Source organism: Sebastes umbrosus, chromosome 8 (genome assembly GCF_015220745.1).
Source record: "Sebastes umbrosus isolate fSebUmb1 chromosome 8, fSebUmb1.pri, whole genome shotgun sequence".
Lineage (NCBI taxonomy): Eukaryota > Metazoa > Chordata > Actinopteri > Perciformes > Sebastidae > Sebastes > Sebastes umbrosus.
In genome coordinates, this window is record NC_051276.1 from 13260652 (window position 1) to 13278123 (window position 17472).

At 39.7% G+C, this 17472-nt stretch overlaps 1 protein-coding gene across 5 annotated transcripts in view; it reads right to left on the minus strand.

Annotated features, from left to right (window-relative positions):
• frmd3 (FERM domain containing 3) overlaps nucleotides 1–17472 on the minus strand; it is a 70659-nt gene that overhangs the window by 43121 nt on the left and 10066 nt on the right. For all 5 annotated transcript variants that reach the window (XM_037777113.1, XM_037777115.1, XM_037777114.1 and 2 more), the window contains exons 2-3: nucleotides 7410–7514; nucleotides 5518–5560 (exon numbers count right to left, since the gene is read on the minus strand). In XM_037777113.1, coding sequence (XP_037633041.1) covers nucleotides 5518–5560; nucleotides 7410–7514 — 148 coding nt within the window. The remainder of the gene's footprint in view (nucleotides 1–5517; nucleotides 5561–7409; nucleotides 7515–17472) is intronic.

Here is a 17472-nt window from a genome sequence, read left to right on the forward strand (position 1 = left end):
GAAAGATGAGAGAACTGAGAGAAGAGGAGTTGATGGTTTTAATTAGGAGAGGAGAGGAAAAAAGGAGAGGAGAGAGATAAATGAATGAGTGCAAGACAGAAGGGGAGCAGAGCAACGAGGATTACGTAAAACTGAGGAGAGAAAGAAGTTGGAGACGAAAAAAGAAATCAGGGTATGCCTCTAATACTGATTAGTCATTTGATAATTACAGTAATTACTCATATCACTCTCTCACACACACACACACACACACACACACACACACACACACACACATAAAGTGCCTCACTATGGGGTCTGTTTCTTCTCCTTTGATCTGAGTCCTAAAGCATTTCATTTTTGAATCTGTGTGTGTGTGATTGTGTGTGTGAGTGTGTGTGTAGTTGCTGCGGGAGAGAATTTGAGCTTTGAATGATATTTAAATGCACGGTAACATACAAACGCACACTTACGTAAGTTCAAACAAACATACACACACACACACACACAGTGAGTGGTGTGGGGCTCGGATCAAACGACAGCAGTAGCTTAAACGCCCTCCTGGGGTCTCACTGATCTCATATAAACACACATTCATGCACACTTCGTTGAAGTTTGCACATTTGAATGACATACAAACACACATATCAATACACAGTGTGCAGTGAAGAAACATCAGGAGCAGCAACTGTTATAAGCCCATTCATTATGCATTCACAGAGAAGTGGAGGAATCATATGAAGCTTCATTTACAACTTCTGATGTATAGCTTATTTATGTATATACATATACTGTATAAAGAGATACTTAATTTACACTTCCTAGTAAAAGTGGTCAAATTCAGATTTTTTATTTTTAATTAATTGTTTTTTCAAATGTCTAATATCACCTGTTTACTCTTGTCCGTTGGAACAGAAGTGTTAAGGGAGACCGCTGTTTGCATCCCGTTTCCTAATAATTTAGGAAATAATTTCCATAATTTTCACCATGCATGACCGTGAACGATTTACAGTGTAGCTTTGTTGTATGAATCAGGTAACAATAAAATGCTTACCAGCTCTTACAGAGTAAGAGTGGAAGAAAACAAGACCACAAGTGAGTAACAACTGGGTATTTTAGGGGAAACAAAACTGAAGTTTGGGGGAAAAAAACAGTGTTAACAACACAGATATACTGCTGAACCTATAAAGTTATTATATATAATATTATGGTATTATGTATTTCACAGTTATACGATATGCAACCAAAACAGTACAGTAAGGTAACAGAAAGGTCTTTGTAAAAAATCTCTCAGAAACTCAGATCGAGGGGTTATTGAAGAACATATAAGGAATATGACTCCAAAATGCCTCACCAATGCTGGGGTACAGCAGTGAGATATTGGGGCAGGAAGCTCAAAGAAAAGGGGTACAAATCTTGGAATAATGAGGGACTTGTTTGTATTAACTCATAATTGTGATGTTTACTCATGTACACATGGGTTATTTTGAGTGAAAATACAGGAATCTAGTATGGATTAGATGCTAAAAGATGTTACCAGATGGGTAACACTTTATAATAATAATCAGCATCATCATCATACATAAAGCCTTTAGTTAATAATGAACTTATCTGGAAATGGCATTAAACATGAAACTGTCATGACATGTTCCAACAACATGTCAAATGGTAGTGTGTTATGGCTGATATGTGGCTAAACTGTTGTAGTGATTAAGAAATTGTGGGTTGTTATGTGTTGTCTTTCATCAATAACTGTAAAGTAAGCCAGGTTTCATAACTGGTGTTTACATTTGATGTCTTATAAGGGTCTGCCAAAAGCTTTGCACATGACTATTAAATGATACATAAAAAATGGATGGTGGAATAGTTTACACTTCAGATGAGGGGGATGTAGAAAGCTTTGTAAATTACTTTTATACAAAAAGTATAATAATTTATAACAGGTGAAGAAGATGTTACAAATGATTTGTTAACACATTTACATGTGATGAATGGTTTACACTTTAGATTATGGGGATGCAGAAACGTTCGCAAATGACCTGTAAATGATTCAGTAATACATTTACACATCATTTATAAAAGGTGAACGACACTGATCATATCAGTCTTAAAATAATTTAAACTTGAAGAGACTTTGTTTTATGCTGAATAGTTTCACTTTAAAACTGCAAAAACCTCAAACCTGTCAATAGAAATGATCAAGTGTTTTTACTATTTTTTTCTCCCTTACCTTATCATTAAATAGCATAAACCTCTTCTAAAACGATCTTACTTGGTCATTGTATATGGCCCATTTGTAGTATGTACTACAGTACAGATGATATAGACAACTGTGTGCCTTCTCTGACACACATGCCGCTTCTTTTCAGCTGCATGTGAGGAACTTCACTGGCAGGTCATAACATGTGCAGAGTTACCGTTATTCCCCCCTTATCATTGATTCATAATATGTCAACCAATTACTTATTCATCATTTTCTGAAGATTTGTTTATGATTATTTGATGATTTACTAAAGGGTCATGACTTACATGACTTATTAGTTCATTATTAACTAAAGGCTTATAAATGTCTTACGACTGATCGTTAATATGAAGTGTTACCAGAAGGTGCAAAATCATCAGATATAGGCAGTTAAAGTGGGCATCAGCCATAAAGTCAGTCAAAGAGACAGAGAAGAAATAAAGCAAATGGCAGAATAGGAGGAAGAAAGTGAGTATCATCTAACATGGGACCAGAAAATCTTTACAGAGTGCCCTCACCACTCTGTCTTTAATGTTGGGATCCTCTGCGGTATTATCTAGCTATGAAAAACAGCACACATCTACATAATACATGCTGAGCAATATGAAAGACACAATCCTCCCACCCGCGCCCAAAGATTTGGAGCTGCTTTTTGCTCAGGCTTAAGGGACCGAGAAAACGTTTCAGGGGAAAGTGAATTGGCACAATAGTGTGCGCACACACACACGATGTGACGCATACGCACGTAAGCCGAGACGCACAAAGAGAAAATAAATCACAAGCCACACATCCTAATTTGAGAGTAAACGCTGCCACAGGGAGAAGTGATGTGTCAGGACGAGTCAGATCTATTCACCACTCGTCCTCCATCCCTCTCTCTCATCTCTTTTCCTTTCTTTCACTTTCTGTCGGCCTGTCTCATCTCAAACCGTCTCCTCTTTTCTGTCTTCTCCTCCCTAATCTGACTTCTTTCTTTAGCTACATAATCTATCACTGTCTGAATTAGCCCCCCACACATTTCCTCTTTATCACTCTTTTCCCCCCTCTTTCTCTCCTCCTCCCTCTCCCTCACCCCTCCTGCCCTCTCGCTCATGTTCTGATGAAGCAGAGCGCACCGCTAATAGCTCCTTTATTAATTTATAGCAGGACAGAAAGAACAGGGCAGTCATTAAAAGGCTGGGAGAACTTCAGGCATGTTTTTGCTGATCGCACTGGTAATTGACCAAAGACGAACATCACACTGAGAAATTCTGCAGCAAAGCGTCAGTTTCAACAGTAAACAGTCCGTTAGAGTGAAAGACCGGGACTATTTTTCTAGACTAGATGATGTTCTAGACAGATTCCAAATAAAATGTTTGCTTCTTGTTTTTTTTTTTATAAAAGGTGGCTGACAAAGTGAAATATGTTTAAATATTTTATGAAGCAAAGGCAGACTTCTCTTCCCTTGTTCCTTCAGCTGCTCCTTTCCAGGAAGGGAATAAAACATTCGCTTCTAGAAATAAAGTGGATTTCACAATTCATAATTTTACATTGAATCTACACTGATTAGCTGTTTCATTAGTTGTGTCACAATCAGTGGAAGAAGTATTAGTACAGGTCTAAAAGTAGCAATAACACAGTATAAAAATACTCTGTCCTGCATTCAAAATATTATTTAAAGCTATAGGGTTGGTAATCTTGAGAAACTAGCAAGAGTACGCTAGTTTATTAAAATCTTCCAAGTCATTCAGGCCAAATGAAATGATTGGACGGGTTTATTACAGTCCTGCGACAGCCACAGATACTGGATTTCTTTCTTCTTTTTTTGCCAGAGCATTTGATTTATTGATTGCTGTCAGGGTGTAATGAGAATTTAAATAAAAGTACAAAAGCATTAGAATCAAAGATTCATATATATTATATTATTGAAATATAATTAGTGATTCATTAATGTGTTCATCACTTTAATGTTGCAGCTGCTAAAGGCGGAGCTTTAATTACGTCATATACTGCTGGGTAGCTTAACCGATAATGAAATAGCAGAATATATTGGTTGATTTATATTTTGTATTATTAATCTAAATCTGCAATTTAACAAGTGAAGCTATCAAATAAATGTAGTGGAATAAAAAGTACAATATTTGCCTCCAAAATGTGGTGGAGTAGAAGTATAAAGGAGCATAAAATGGAAATACTCAAGTAAAGTTCAGTACAGTACTGAAGTAAATGCACTTAGTCATTTTCTTATAGATTGGTTGCAGAACATAATGAAGAAAACATCAAGAAGGAAAAGGCAATCAAAACACAAGAAAGTTGGTGTTGCTGCAGAGTGGCAGAAAACTACGACAACAGTCAACAGACAATCAGCTTATCCTTATCCCTGAAGTAGCCTTTCATTTAGTTTTTGTCAGCATGTAACTGACACAAATGTCAACCTGTGAGTGAGATGCAAGAAGACGCCAGGACCGGCTCCTAGCACCTACCTAAAATAAACACCACTGGAGAAGAGTCAAGTTTACCTGGGACCAGATAAAATCTGCATCCTTTCATTGGTGATGATGGTCAACAACAATCAGTGCGCTCTATGTCTCTGTATGTAGCTGGTAATTCATTTCCATAGCTCTGTCAAAACATCATCCCTTCAGTGCTATACCTGACCCAGGAATCTTGTCACTGGTTAACCTTAACTGAGGGCAGCCTGCTTACTTCTTGCCTACTGGCTTGTGCTCCCCTGCCACGTCTGTGTATCTCACTTTCTCTGGTAGTTTATTTCCTTTTGGGCCACTTGTCCCTCTGGCAGCTTGTTGTGTCTCTGTGTGTCTACCTGTGGTGTTGTCTGGCTCTGTCACTACTCATGGCAAGAGATAATGTGAGCAATGTGTCCTGGGGATAAAGTGGGTGATATAAGGCCCTAATATGTGTATATGAGTACATTTCCTAAATGCTATTTGCTATTTTGTTTTTTACCACACATAATGACTGTTTCATGCAACAGGCTACACGCTGATTTGTTGTGTTTTAATTGTTTGAATATTCAGTGGCTTTAACACTGTTGTTTGCATGCTGTCATCATGACCCTGTACTGTATGTGTCAGAGTCCCTGTAGTGTTGTCTGTTTGTTGCAGAGCTTGACCTCCTCACACTGAAGCAGCTCTCGGGAAGGGAGGCATTGACAAACACATACACACACATAAGAATGTGCACATTAGAGTACACACACGCACACACACACATTTCACACTCTGCTTATTGTTGTGTACACGCACACTGATGCAAAACACACAGAAAAAGACAAAGAGAGCAGAAGTGACACTTACACTTCATCTGCCTCACCACGGGCTTATTGGGCTCCAGCCAGTGCTGAGAGAGAGAGAAAGAGAGAGAGAGAGAGAGAGAGAGAGAGACCAATGTTACCCTAAAATAAAGATACAGACTTTTAGAGCAGATCAGGTAAAAATAATATGTTGTAATTTCAATTCCCAATCAAAAATGTCCTCGTTTTTAGTGAAACGGCTCATTGCTTATAGGCGTAAACTCAGCAGAGTGAGGCAACTTCAGTGTGTTAAAGACAAATTTAAAATCGCATCAGAAAATTACCTGTATTTAAATGCATCATTGTATGTATGTATTTGTAGTTTTTTCATAGATTGTCAATACAAGATCAACACACATACATTGAGCTGGCTATTCTGACCCTGCTGAATGGACTTATTTTGGACAATGGACAATTTTTTTTTTGTAATGCCCTATATGGAAGCTTCCCAGTATACAGTCTGACCTGTTGGCCCTGAGCAGCTCCACTGGAGCAGTTGGGGGTTAGTAGCCTCGATCAAGGGCCTCTCAGTGGTGCTTTGAGGGAGAAGAGGTGACCTTCCTCTACTCCTAAGTATACCAACACATTCTCATCCCAACTCATCACATACTGACGCTTTGTCAGATCCCTTGGCATCACTTTACTGTCGCAGTAAACACGTGATTAACGAATTATAAGAGTGTTTACTGTTGCCACACATTGGGTTTACATTGTAGTTAATGGATACCCGGGGGCGTCTCATACAAGCGCTAAGGGGTGCCTTGTGCGTCAGCATCACACACCAAGGGGCGTTACAAAGCAACGGTATTTTACGCCCTGGGAATGAGAACAGGCTGAGTATACTGTACGTAAGATTTCTCAAAATTTCTCCCTTAAATTTAAATGCAAGTTGAAAATTTGAAGGAAAGTAACTTCTTTACCCTCCATCCCTTTAGCACATCGGGACATTTTATCCAAATCTCCAAATCTATCTATCATCTGCACTAATCCAATAAGATAAAAACAATTACACTAATGCCTTTATTCTATTGTAAGGTTGTCTTTACTACATTTTATTGTACTCTGGCTTTTGTGTTGTAACAACTCTCATCTTAAATGCAGCTAGAGGCGGTCTGAGCTTCTGTTGAGACAAAGCGTCTGGTCTCTTCTGTGTGTGGGCTGTTTGAAATATGGAGACTGATCTTGTTATTATTTGTCACTTGAACTTGTAATATGATGTACTGACTGCCTCCTGATTTACATCCAACAATAACCGACTCAGTGGAGCCATGTCCTGTTAGTTGGATCATCACTTTCTATATTTTTGTCCTTCTGCTGTGATTTTGTGCAGCCGTTTGATTGTTTTTGATGAGGTAAAATCTGTATGCAAATGCTTCAGAGGCAAAACAACATTGAGGGATAATACAAAAGGAAACACAATCATTTTGATATTTCCATTCACTGCAATGTTTTATGAAAACTCAACCTAAACAAACTTGAAAAATACATGAAAATATATAATTTGACAACTATTTCTTGCCTGAAGATAGAATCATGAGACTGATGTCCTCTTGTTTTAGTGCCAAAACATTTAGTCGACTGATCGATTAGTCAATCAACAGAAAATTTATCGTCAACGTTTTCGATAATCTTATTTACTGTTAAATTAACCAATTGAACAATTGCTGATTCCAGGTTCTTAAATATGATATCATTTTAAACTGCATGTATTTGAGTTTTGGACTGTTGAACCAACAAAACAAGCAATTTAAAGACACCACTTGGCTTTTTATACACATTTTATAGACTAAACAACTAATTTATTAATCAAAAAAATCATTATCTGTCAATGATAATAGTTGTGAGCAGCCCCACTGCTTTTCATTCTGCATGTGTGTGTGTGTGTGAGACAGTTACCCTCTGTTTCTCGGGGTCCACATATCGAATACCAAAGTAGTCTTTCTCCAGTAGGTTGTAGTGGTTAGACACATGGTCCAACAGGAACTGGCCTTTGGTGTCTCTCTGTAAAGACAGAAAACACACAAAACATGTTCACATTTAAATCCAGGATGTTATTTTGTGATCAGTCAGCATCTGCTACTATCTAAGCAATGTTTCCATCCATGATGACAACAAATCCCATAAACCTCCCAGCTGTATCACGGCACCATAACCACAAACAATCCCCTCTTGGGTAATATTTCTGTGATGCACATGTAGTTGTATCAGGTTAAAACATATATGTCAGCAACTTTTAGGTCTCTTGGTGACTCCTGTGATCATATTCCAGACTCAGCTACCTGAACATGGCAGTAAATAAAGTCCGTCATTAACACACAGAGATCAATAATCACTCTGCATTTATTACCTGTCCCTCAGTCGATATATACTCCTCACATACAGACGCACCCAAACATGTTAAATTTTAGCTGAGCACAAAACAACACTTTTAGGTGTACATAAGGTGCGACTGTGCCTGCACACACACACACATGAAATAAAATATACATATACTTAGATGCGGCACGTGTGTCTCCTATCTCTGAACAATTACACTTCCCATTCTCACCTTCCTAACCTATTGACTAAATATTCAGTATTCCTTAGATTGCCATTTTGCCATTTTATATGCATCACGTCACCTCAAGTCTTGTGATTATGTGTGTGTGTGTTTTTGTGTGTGTGTGTGTGTGTGTGTCCTATAATGGCTCTATAACCTGCTGATGGAGGTGGATTCTTTGCTCAGTTAAGCAGGACTGATTGATTCAGCAGGAAATCGTCTGTTTGCCCTTGTTGTGATTTACAAACCACTGGAGACACACATGAACATACACGTCAACACACACACACACACACACACACACACACACACAGAGCCACAGCTGTCTGTCTCTTTGGCCACGACATGTAAAACTGCCAATCAACACTAATGTCAGTATGCCATAAAATGACACATCTCCATGGCAACTGATGACTTCTTTTACGTAACTGACTGCACTAACAACGTCTTATCATGGCTGGTTTGTCCCAGACACACTTTAAACTGCAGGAGGCACCTGTCCTGGTTGTCTTTATTGACTGTGAAGCATATTACACACTTTTCTCTTTCACACTCGAGCTGCTTCATGTTTTCTTCCAACAGCGTCTCAGTTTTCTTTGAGTGGAAATGATTGAGAATCAGGCAGAAACATGTCAGACACCCTGTTGTTTTTCTCTTCTATCAAACGGCTGCCACGTCAGCAATGGTTGGTGTGTTTTGGTCTTCCTCAGCATGCAAGCTAAGGACATTAGCTGGAGTCATTAGCTTTGTTCATTAATTCTATATGTGCAGACATTTGCAGCTGATGAGCACCGTAGGGTAAGTGATTGACAGTGGCTGTCTGTGCAGTTGAATGATCGCAGCAGAATGACACTTCATCAACCCAAAGGCCTTGAACCTCAGTGTGTTCAGGCCACTCAGTTCAGCATTTACTATAAAAGAGCACTTTGTTCAGTTAAAGCAACACTCATATACCCAGAGTGATAGCAGAATATGAATCTCAAAGTCAGGTGAATTGTTTTCGCTCACATTCTGCCTTCATTTCTCTTTGGTTAAATTTTCTCTGTCACTTCAGCTGAGACCTCCCCCATCACCAGCATGATCTTCAGGATGTTTGGGGAGATTTAACTGAGTTTCCATCTTCTACCTGCTGCCTTTACTCCACCACTACCAGCCTCTACACTTCCTCTCCTCTTTCATATCTTCATTATGTTTAATGACGGTGCTTCAAGTCACTATTGTCAACCTCAATAAATATTGTTATTTACTTCTAATTGATCTGTCCTTAATGAAATGAGATAAAATATATCTCCAATCTTTCTCTTCTCCAAGAAATCTTCTGCAACTATTAAAACCAACTGTTTCTCCTTTGTGTTGAATAAAAAGAACATTTTCTTAGGGCTGCCCCCTCTTAGTCGATTAATCGACTAATCGGTCGTTTTGGTTTTAGTTGACAAAGATTTATTTAGTTGATTAGTCATTTTTTATGCTTTTTTTTCATGCTGGATGACTTATTTCCTAGAAGCTTATGAGCACATCTCTGGTAAACACAAGATTTAAAGTGGTGCTTTTGTGTGATTCTGTTGGAAGTTTTACAGATCTAACGATTAAATCAACTAATTGATTAGTCAACAAAATTGTATGAGTGTTAGTTGACTAAGAATTTTTTTGGTCGAGGACAGTCCTATGTTTTCATAGCCCTCCTGTTGTCTTCGGGTCAAATTGACCCGAAGACAACAGGAGGGTTAAACAGGCCAACTGATGATAATGAACAAGGCTATTATTTGACAATAATGTTTTCTTGTCTGGCTATTATTAATAATATGAGCATACTTTTGTTAATTTTTCATGACCTAATGTTGAATTTCTGTGGATTTATCCCTCCTGTTGTCTTCGGGTCAATTTGACCCGAAGACAACAGGAGGGTTAAAGTGACTTCCTTTTGAGGCAGAGCCAGTCATGCAAAGATTTGTTACAACACAGCATCTCTTAAAGCATCTAAATGCTGATCATGCAAATCAGCACCTTAGATGACCCTGTTCAGCCACCTTAGTCATCTTACACAAACATGATATCCTGTGCATATGTTGTGTTTGGTAAACACTGCAATCTCTCAGCAAAGCAGCCTTTTAAATACATTTCTTGGTGAGTCATGCTCTATTTCTCAGTAAACAATCTTGTTATGTGCAGTAATTGCAGCAGAGGCCTACTACTGTAGCTGTTGACAGAATGGCCACAGAAAAAACAAGATATTTCCTGTTAATGTCACAGCAGCCACTCAAAAATAGTAAAAAACAAAAACAGCACAGCACAGAGAGTAGAAACAGCATACATTACCCGACTGTCTGTCCACAATACCAGCATCTTTATCTTACACACCAATCAAAAGAGATAAACATCATTTCAGTAAATACCCAAAGGACACACTGTTGTAAAGCAGCCAACAATTCCAGGTCAATGCAACGAACAATGAAGAAGAATTAAAAAATAAAACCAGTACACAATACACAGAAGGAATTCATATATAGGCTAACCACACAAACATGCTACACAGCACACGTTATCATATCAATATTTAACTAAACACCACCCAGTTGTTCTGCCATCTGTACTGTAGACGCAAAGAGAATAGCATACTAACCCACTCTGCAAAACGTTGCAATAATGTGATTACATTTTTCAGTAATGAGTAGGGGATACAATTTGCAATCACAATTTGAAATTCAGTTAATACATTACAGTTACTAATCCCAGTAACGCTCTGTTACTTTGACAATGTGGGCGGCGGCTTGTTTGCTGTCATACTCGAGGATGGATACCAGACTAGGGCCGAAAGTGTCCACTAGCTTGGGGCCGGAGGTGATTAGCCTCTACCAAAAAAGGAGAAAACACAACTCCCAGTAACTCCAAAGGAGTCTTATTCTAATGTTGTGTCTTGAACCTACATTCAGGAATCACCTGGTTTTGTTCGGACAGTGCACCTGATTCGACTGTTATCAGGCCATAGGCGTTATCAGTCGCTATAAGCACCATAGATGTGGGTCAGTAGGGGCCTACTACATTGTAAAAGTGAAAGCGAAACTTAAAAGCAACACGTTTTAACACGTAAAAATGAATGAAACGTTACGTTTTGAACAAGGCTTTAGGTAACAAACCTTTTTGGTTAAGTTAAAGGAAAAACATCGTGTTTTGGCTGAAAATAATTACTTTTCAAAAGTTAAAGTGACACTTGACGCTTGTGAACACAAAGACAACTACGCAAACCCTGGCCTCCTGGGTGAAAACCCTGTGTGTTGTTCCATCTTTCGTGCCCAACCTTTCATGTTGTCTAAAACTACAACGCCTGACTTCCACTTCTGCTCCTATCATAATTACTATGGTCACTAGACGTCGTTGTTGTGTTCTTTTATACCTTCTTTCAGTGATCTACCATGTGAATAGGTGATAAAACCTACTATTGGGTGTAGTAGGCCCCTATTGACCCACATCTATGGTGATTATAGCTACCAATAACACCTATTTAATGGCCTGAAACAGAATAATTGTTGGAGAGTTGAGACTTCTGCAGAGCTTCGGTCACTGAGGCTAACATTAAGCTATCTGTTGATGGTCAGTAAATCCCTCCAAGTAATGAGTAATTCGTAAGGTTAAGTAATTGCTTTTTCAGTGTGTAGTGAGTAATTGATTACTAGCCCAACACGGTATTAAAAAGCATCAACTGCACAGTTAGGTGGGTGTCCCAAGTGACCTTTGTTACATCACCACGGCAACAATCAGCTGTCAGTGATCTCAGAGACAGCGTGTCCCTATTGGCTGGTTCAGGTTTACTGTTATATCACTTTGACACAAGTAAGCTGTAAATCAAGAGTGTGTCCCTGTGGGTGTAGCTGTGATCATCTGTGTCTCCATGCTGGCCTGCCTGTGGTGCGTGTGTGTGTGTGTGTGTGTGTGTGCGTTGTTGTGTTTGTGTGTGTGTGTTGTTGGGTTTGTGTTTGTCTGTCTACATCTCTTTAGGATTTGCGGTTGATCCGTGACAACAGTGTTACTAAGCTGTTAAATCTGAAAAGCTAACAGACACACACACACTGAGGGAGGAGAAAAATGGAAGAAACAGAATGAAAACAGCCACGCTGCGAGCCGTTTCTAGCCAGATCATCAAACGCCACCTCTCCTCTGTCTGCTTCTCAGGGCAGACGCTCGTGGGGAGAAGAGAGGCGGACCGACGCCAAGAGAGAAGACCAGACAGAGAGTGAACCAGGGCCAAACACGCCGCGAGGCTGAGAGGCTGAGAGAGAGAGTAGGCAAAGACAGAGCTAAAAAAGGAGTGAATAAAAGAGAGATTGGGAAATTGACTAAGGCAAGCGAGGCGGAGAGGAAGAGAGATATAAAGAGTCTATGTCATGTCCAACAAGGGCTGAATACATATTTTATATATCCAAAGGCTGGGCATTAAAAATTAACCCGGTCATCCTGTCTCTACATGATCTCACCTAATGACGGCAAAGTGCTCTTCTCTCTGCCTCGCTTGAACACACAGACACATACACACACTTTAAATAGAGCCGCGCTGTAGAGTGTATTCAGTTTAGCAGAAGCAAAGTGCACTTTGACGTGTATGTTCGAGTGTGTCTATCCACCCTCTACCATTTTTTTCTCCATAAAGCGACTTCCTTAGAGCCGGCCGAGTTCAGACGCAGACCAGACTTAAAGGAAAAAATAGAAAACCATCAGCATATTGAGTATAAAAACACACATGGAATCAATTATTTATTCCTACATATACTGCAAATTCACAAAAACATTTGGTAAACTTACTGAAATCAAGTGAGTTTTGACCTCCATAGTGCACAATGCCATAAGAACTGTGGACTGTAATAATTGAAGACTTATAATCTAATTTAACCCCACTTTGTGCCAATCCAGAAAGTCGTTTGACAACACTTCGCCTTCACCTCAACACAACATTGACATATCATCAGTTTTTAAGTTGATATGGTGAACTTGTTAGCAAACAGTTACTTATTTGCACATCCAGCAGTTACGGAAAAACATTTTCACTCATTTGTTGTGTTGTGTTTCTAGCTACATGGTGAATGGAAATCCAGTATTCACTCTCTGTTAGCTCTGTTTTTGGTCTCTATGTCCACTATGTTCACCAGCTGGTTGCTAATGTGTGAGCTTGCCATTCGGTGCGGAGAAGATAGTGAACAGTCGGTTTATAGAGCGTTTTCGCTGAAAACAGATGCGGCTGAAAACAATCGAAATGTGGCTGAAAACACACAAGATTAAGCGTTGCAGCAATTCTACGCAGGGTTGTAGAGAGGTCTGGGCGAGACACTTTAATGGCCCATTAATTGCGACGATTAACGTCTTTTGTTCCCTCATGGATGAAATATTCTTTTTGTCCAGATGGACAGAAGAGTCCTTGAGGATAGGGCTGAACGATTTTGAATAAATTAACTAATTGCAATTATTTTGACCGATATTGCAATTGCAATACGATTTGCAATATTAGGGGGAGTGAACATTTTTATTTAATTATTCTCATTTTCATTGAAAAACATGATGGTGATGGTGAAAAAATTAAAAATTATTATGTAAAAATGATTATGATGTGATTTTTGCGGGGATCTGTACCAAACAAAGATGTTTTCTTAAGTCATTAGAATATGATGTGTAGGCCAGGACATCTCTGCAGCACCGCAATCTTTGATTTAAAATGGTATTTTGACACACATTTAACCTTTAAAGGGACTGTTTGTAACTTCTTACACGTATAGATCAATCCGGGTCGGTGTCCCATGCGCGCTCGCGTGTGGCTACGCTGTTCAGACAGGACTCCAAAACAAACTACACGGAAGCACCAAAACCTCAAAGTTATGCCTAGTGAAGCCCGTCTTGCAAAACAGTGTTGGCCGCGGTCGGAGGACACGGGGGAGACCGTAGCTTTGGTCTACAGGGCCGGAGTCTCTGCTGTACTCTGCTCCTCTGCTCCTCTGCCTGCTTGCCTTCACTTACAGCTCGCTTCATCTCACATGCATGCGCACACACTACACACTGCAGAAGAGTTAGTGGCTCTGAGAATATCTAGTGAATGTACAGTGGACGTTTATGCAGAAATAAATACTGCAGCTCCTCCAGACCAACAGAGGTTTTCCGTGTCTTGTGAAGTGACGGGGCTCCGCTGTGAGAAACGTAATCGTCTCCGACCGGGTGCCGGTGTCTCCCCTGTCTCGCTTCGGGAGGCTTAGGCAGGAAAAGCCAACACTAGGATCAGCAGTGATTCATGGAGAGACCTTCGTCTGGTCAGCTAACATTACTGCCAAGCAGGTGAAATATAGAGTGATATTGTGGTTTTAGCTGACATGTGTCGCCTCACTGTTTTGACGGATGCTCGCTCACATTCAAGTAGCACGTGCACACGGGCAAGCGCGAGCAACTAGATGCTGACTTTTGTTGACTTAACGGCCACAGGTGTCGCTGTTACAACCAATTCCTGATTCTTACAAACAGTCCCTTTAACAAATATTGTGCCTGCAATTTGAAAATTGCAGTAGGCCATATCGCAATTTCGATAAAATTTTGATTTATTGTGCATCCCTACTTGAGGATTATGAAAACACCTTCAAAACTGTGGTGCGTGTTGTTCAACAACTGTCTGGGTATTTCACAGATCACCAGTGATACATCTTACATAAATGCTTAGTGACTCCAATGCAATGATAATAATACATGAGAGGAACAAACTGGAGCAGGATTGAACCAAAATAGTCGTCCACTGATATGTAAAATGATAGAAGTTACCAATAAAAATGAACAGATAGTATATTTTCTGTTAAAAGAGGGTTATTCTTTATTCTAAATCAGATGTCGTATGCTATAATAACATACCCATTAGTTTCAGTCTAAATCAGGTGAATGACTTGTGACTCTGTGACCACTACGAGTCAAGCACTAGGACCCTGGGTGCACTGGCCCAGTTAAACACCGCTTGTTGTTTAATTAATATGCATGCCAGCTCAATTATGACTGGCCCTTATCGACTCATTTCATGACACGGCATACCTAATTGGCTGAGCTGGAACGCTGTGAGGGGAAGGAGCGTGAAATTCCAGCAAACCCTGTGTGAAAAAAACAACACACGCTCCTATCAGCACACAGTGAAGGAGTGAAGGAGAGGAGACATAGAGAGAGTAGTGGGACTTTAAAAACAATGACATGCCCCTCTTTACCTTCACACAAACCAATTTAAAAGCCAAGAGGCTGCCTCTAAGACAAATGCTTCACTAATTTGTGGCTTTTCTCTGTTGTCACTGCAGCCTCTCTTCGGGAGATTTAAGACGCTAGTGGACCAATTTGCAGATTTATTTGCCAATTAGGATGAGAGTGTAAGCAGGCTTTTGTGCATGTGTGACAACAACATTGTCCTCCTATTAATAACCGTGCCAAAATTTCTAAAGCCAGCTTCTATTTACCACCCAAAACTCAACCCCCAAGCCAGCCGATGAAAGGATTGATCCAGAGGCTTGACCAGGATGCAACAGTGACAAATCAATGAGCTGGATGCGGGGTGAGGGAAAAGCAATGCAGAGGATCAAAGTAGAGGAGTTAAAACCTCTTCTCTTTCTATTTCTCAGCATGCAGAAACACATTTTTCCCCACTTATACTATTTCTATTCCCTTAAAATCCTGTCTTCCTTTTTTTATGTCTCCTCAAGTAGCTTCATGGTTGGAAAAATCATCTTATTCCACAAATTCAACCCGATATATTTGGAATCTTTGGAAACTTTGGGACTCTACTAGAAATGTAAATAAAGATCTGTGGGTTTCGACAATGTTTAGCTGCACAGCATGGGTTTGTAATGACTCACCAGCAGCAGGTCAGGTGGTTTTAAAAGGCTATTTTTGACCATTTTAATGATTAGACTGAAGTATAGGGATAGTAATATCTTGAAACAGATTTTAAAAGTAAGCCACAGAGGCAGGATGCACATACAAATCATCCTCTGAGGCTACGCTGACTGCAAGATTGGGAGAGAGAAGTGGAGGATCAAACACTTCCAGTCGGGGAGCTGAATCATGGAAGCAATCCAATTTATATTAAGGAGGGAAATCTTTGGAAAGAGATACTCGACCTCACCACCACCATCCCTCTCTGTAATAACCTCCCACCATCACACCATTTATCAGTAAATGTTTGATTAGTAAATCCAGGCTGTGTTTGTTTGATACCTGAGAGGGAAAAATTGAGAGAAGCAGTGTGAAGAGACAAGCAATGATGTCATATATCAAAGAGAAACCCACACAGCTCCAGTCTAGTATTGATATCAAGAGTATGTTGGGTTTATCCTCCTCAACCACTGACCCACAACAGTAATGGACTCTCGACCGGAGCTACAGACTTGGCATATGGAAGGACTTCCTCTACCATCAGCGTATCATAGCCAGAAAAAAGTAAATATCCCTATACTTAATGAACTTTGGGACTTTACCTCTTACTATTAGGTCAACCAATTCAAGTGACATTTTATGCATGGCTCTATAAATGGCAATGTTGGACTGTTGGTCAGTCCACCACTTCTGTCTAGACTATATATATAAATATCTCAACAACTATGGGATGGATTGCCATGAAAGTCATTCATGGTTCCCAGAGGATGAATCCTACTGACTATGGTTCCTCTAGTACCACCATGAGGTTCAGATTTGTGGCTTTGAGTTAAATATCTCAACAACTATTGGATGGATTGCCATAAAATTTGGTACAGCCATTCAGGTCCCGTATGATGACCTGCAATAAGTTTGGTGATCCTCTGACTTTTCCTCTAGCGCAGTCATCAGGTCAAATATTTAATTTGTCCAATATTTTGGTTTAGGACCAAATACCTGCAAAACTAATGCTAATCCCATTTGTACTTTGTGTTTAGTGATAATTAGCAAATGTCAGCGGGCTAAAATGCTAAACTACAATTATGATCATGGTGAACATTATACCTGCTAAACATCAGCATGTTAGCATTGTTAATGTGATGATGTTAGCATGCTGATGTTAGCACTGCCTAAGTGCATGGCTGTAGACTTTTAGTCTTGTATAAGAAAACTATAATATCAGCTCACCACTTTAGTTTTTTTGTCATTCTTCTTTTAAAGAGGACCTGTTTTGCTTTTGTGCTTTTTCCCTTTCCTTTAGTGTGTTATATAGCTTTTGTGCATGTAAAAGGTCTGTGAAGTTACAAAACCCAAAGTCCACGCCAAAGGGAGTTACTCTCCCCCACAGAAACACTGCTCCTGAACTGCCTGAAACACCTTGCTTGAAGCCCTGCCTTTTCTTCCGTAATGTGGTGATGTCACCAAGTAACGCATTTGCATAACGGCTAGTTTGGCATGCCCTCAAACAAAGCTAGTTAGAGCGGAGCTGGAGCGGAGTCCAAAGAGTTTGGT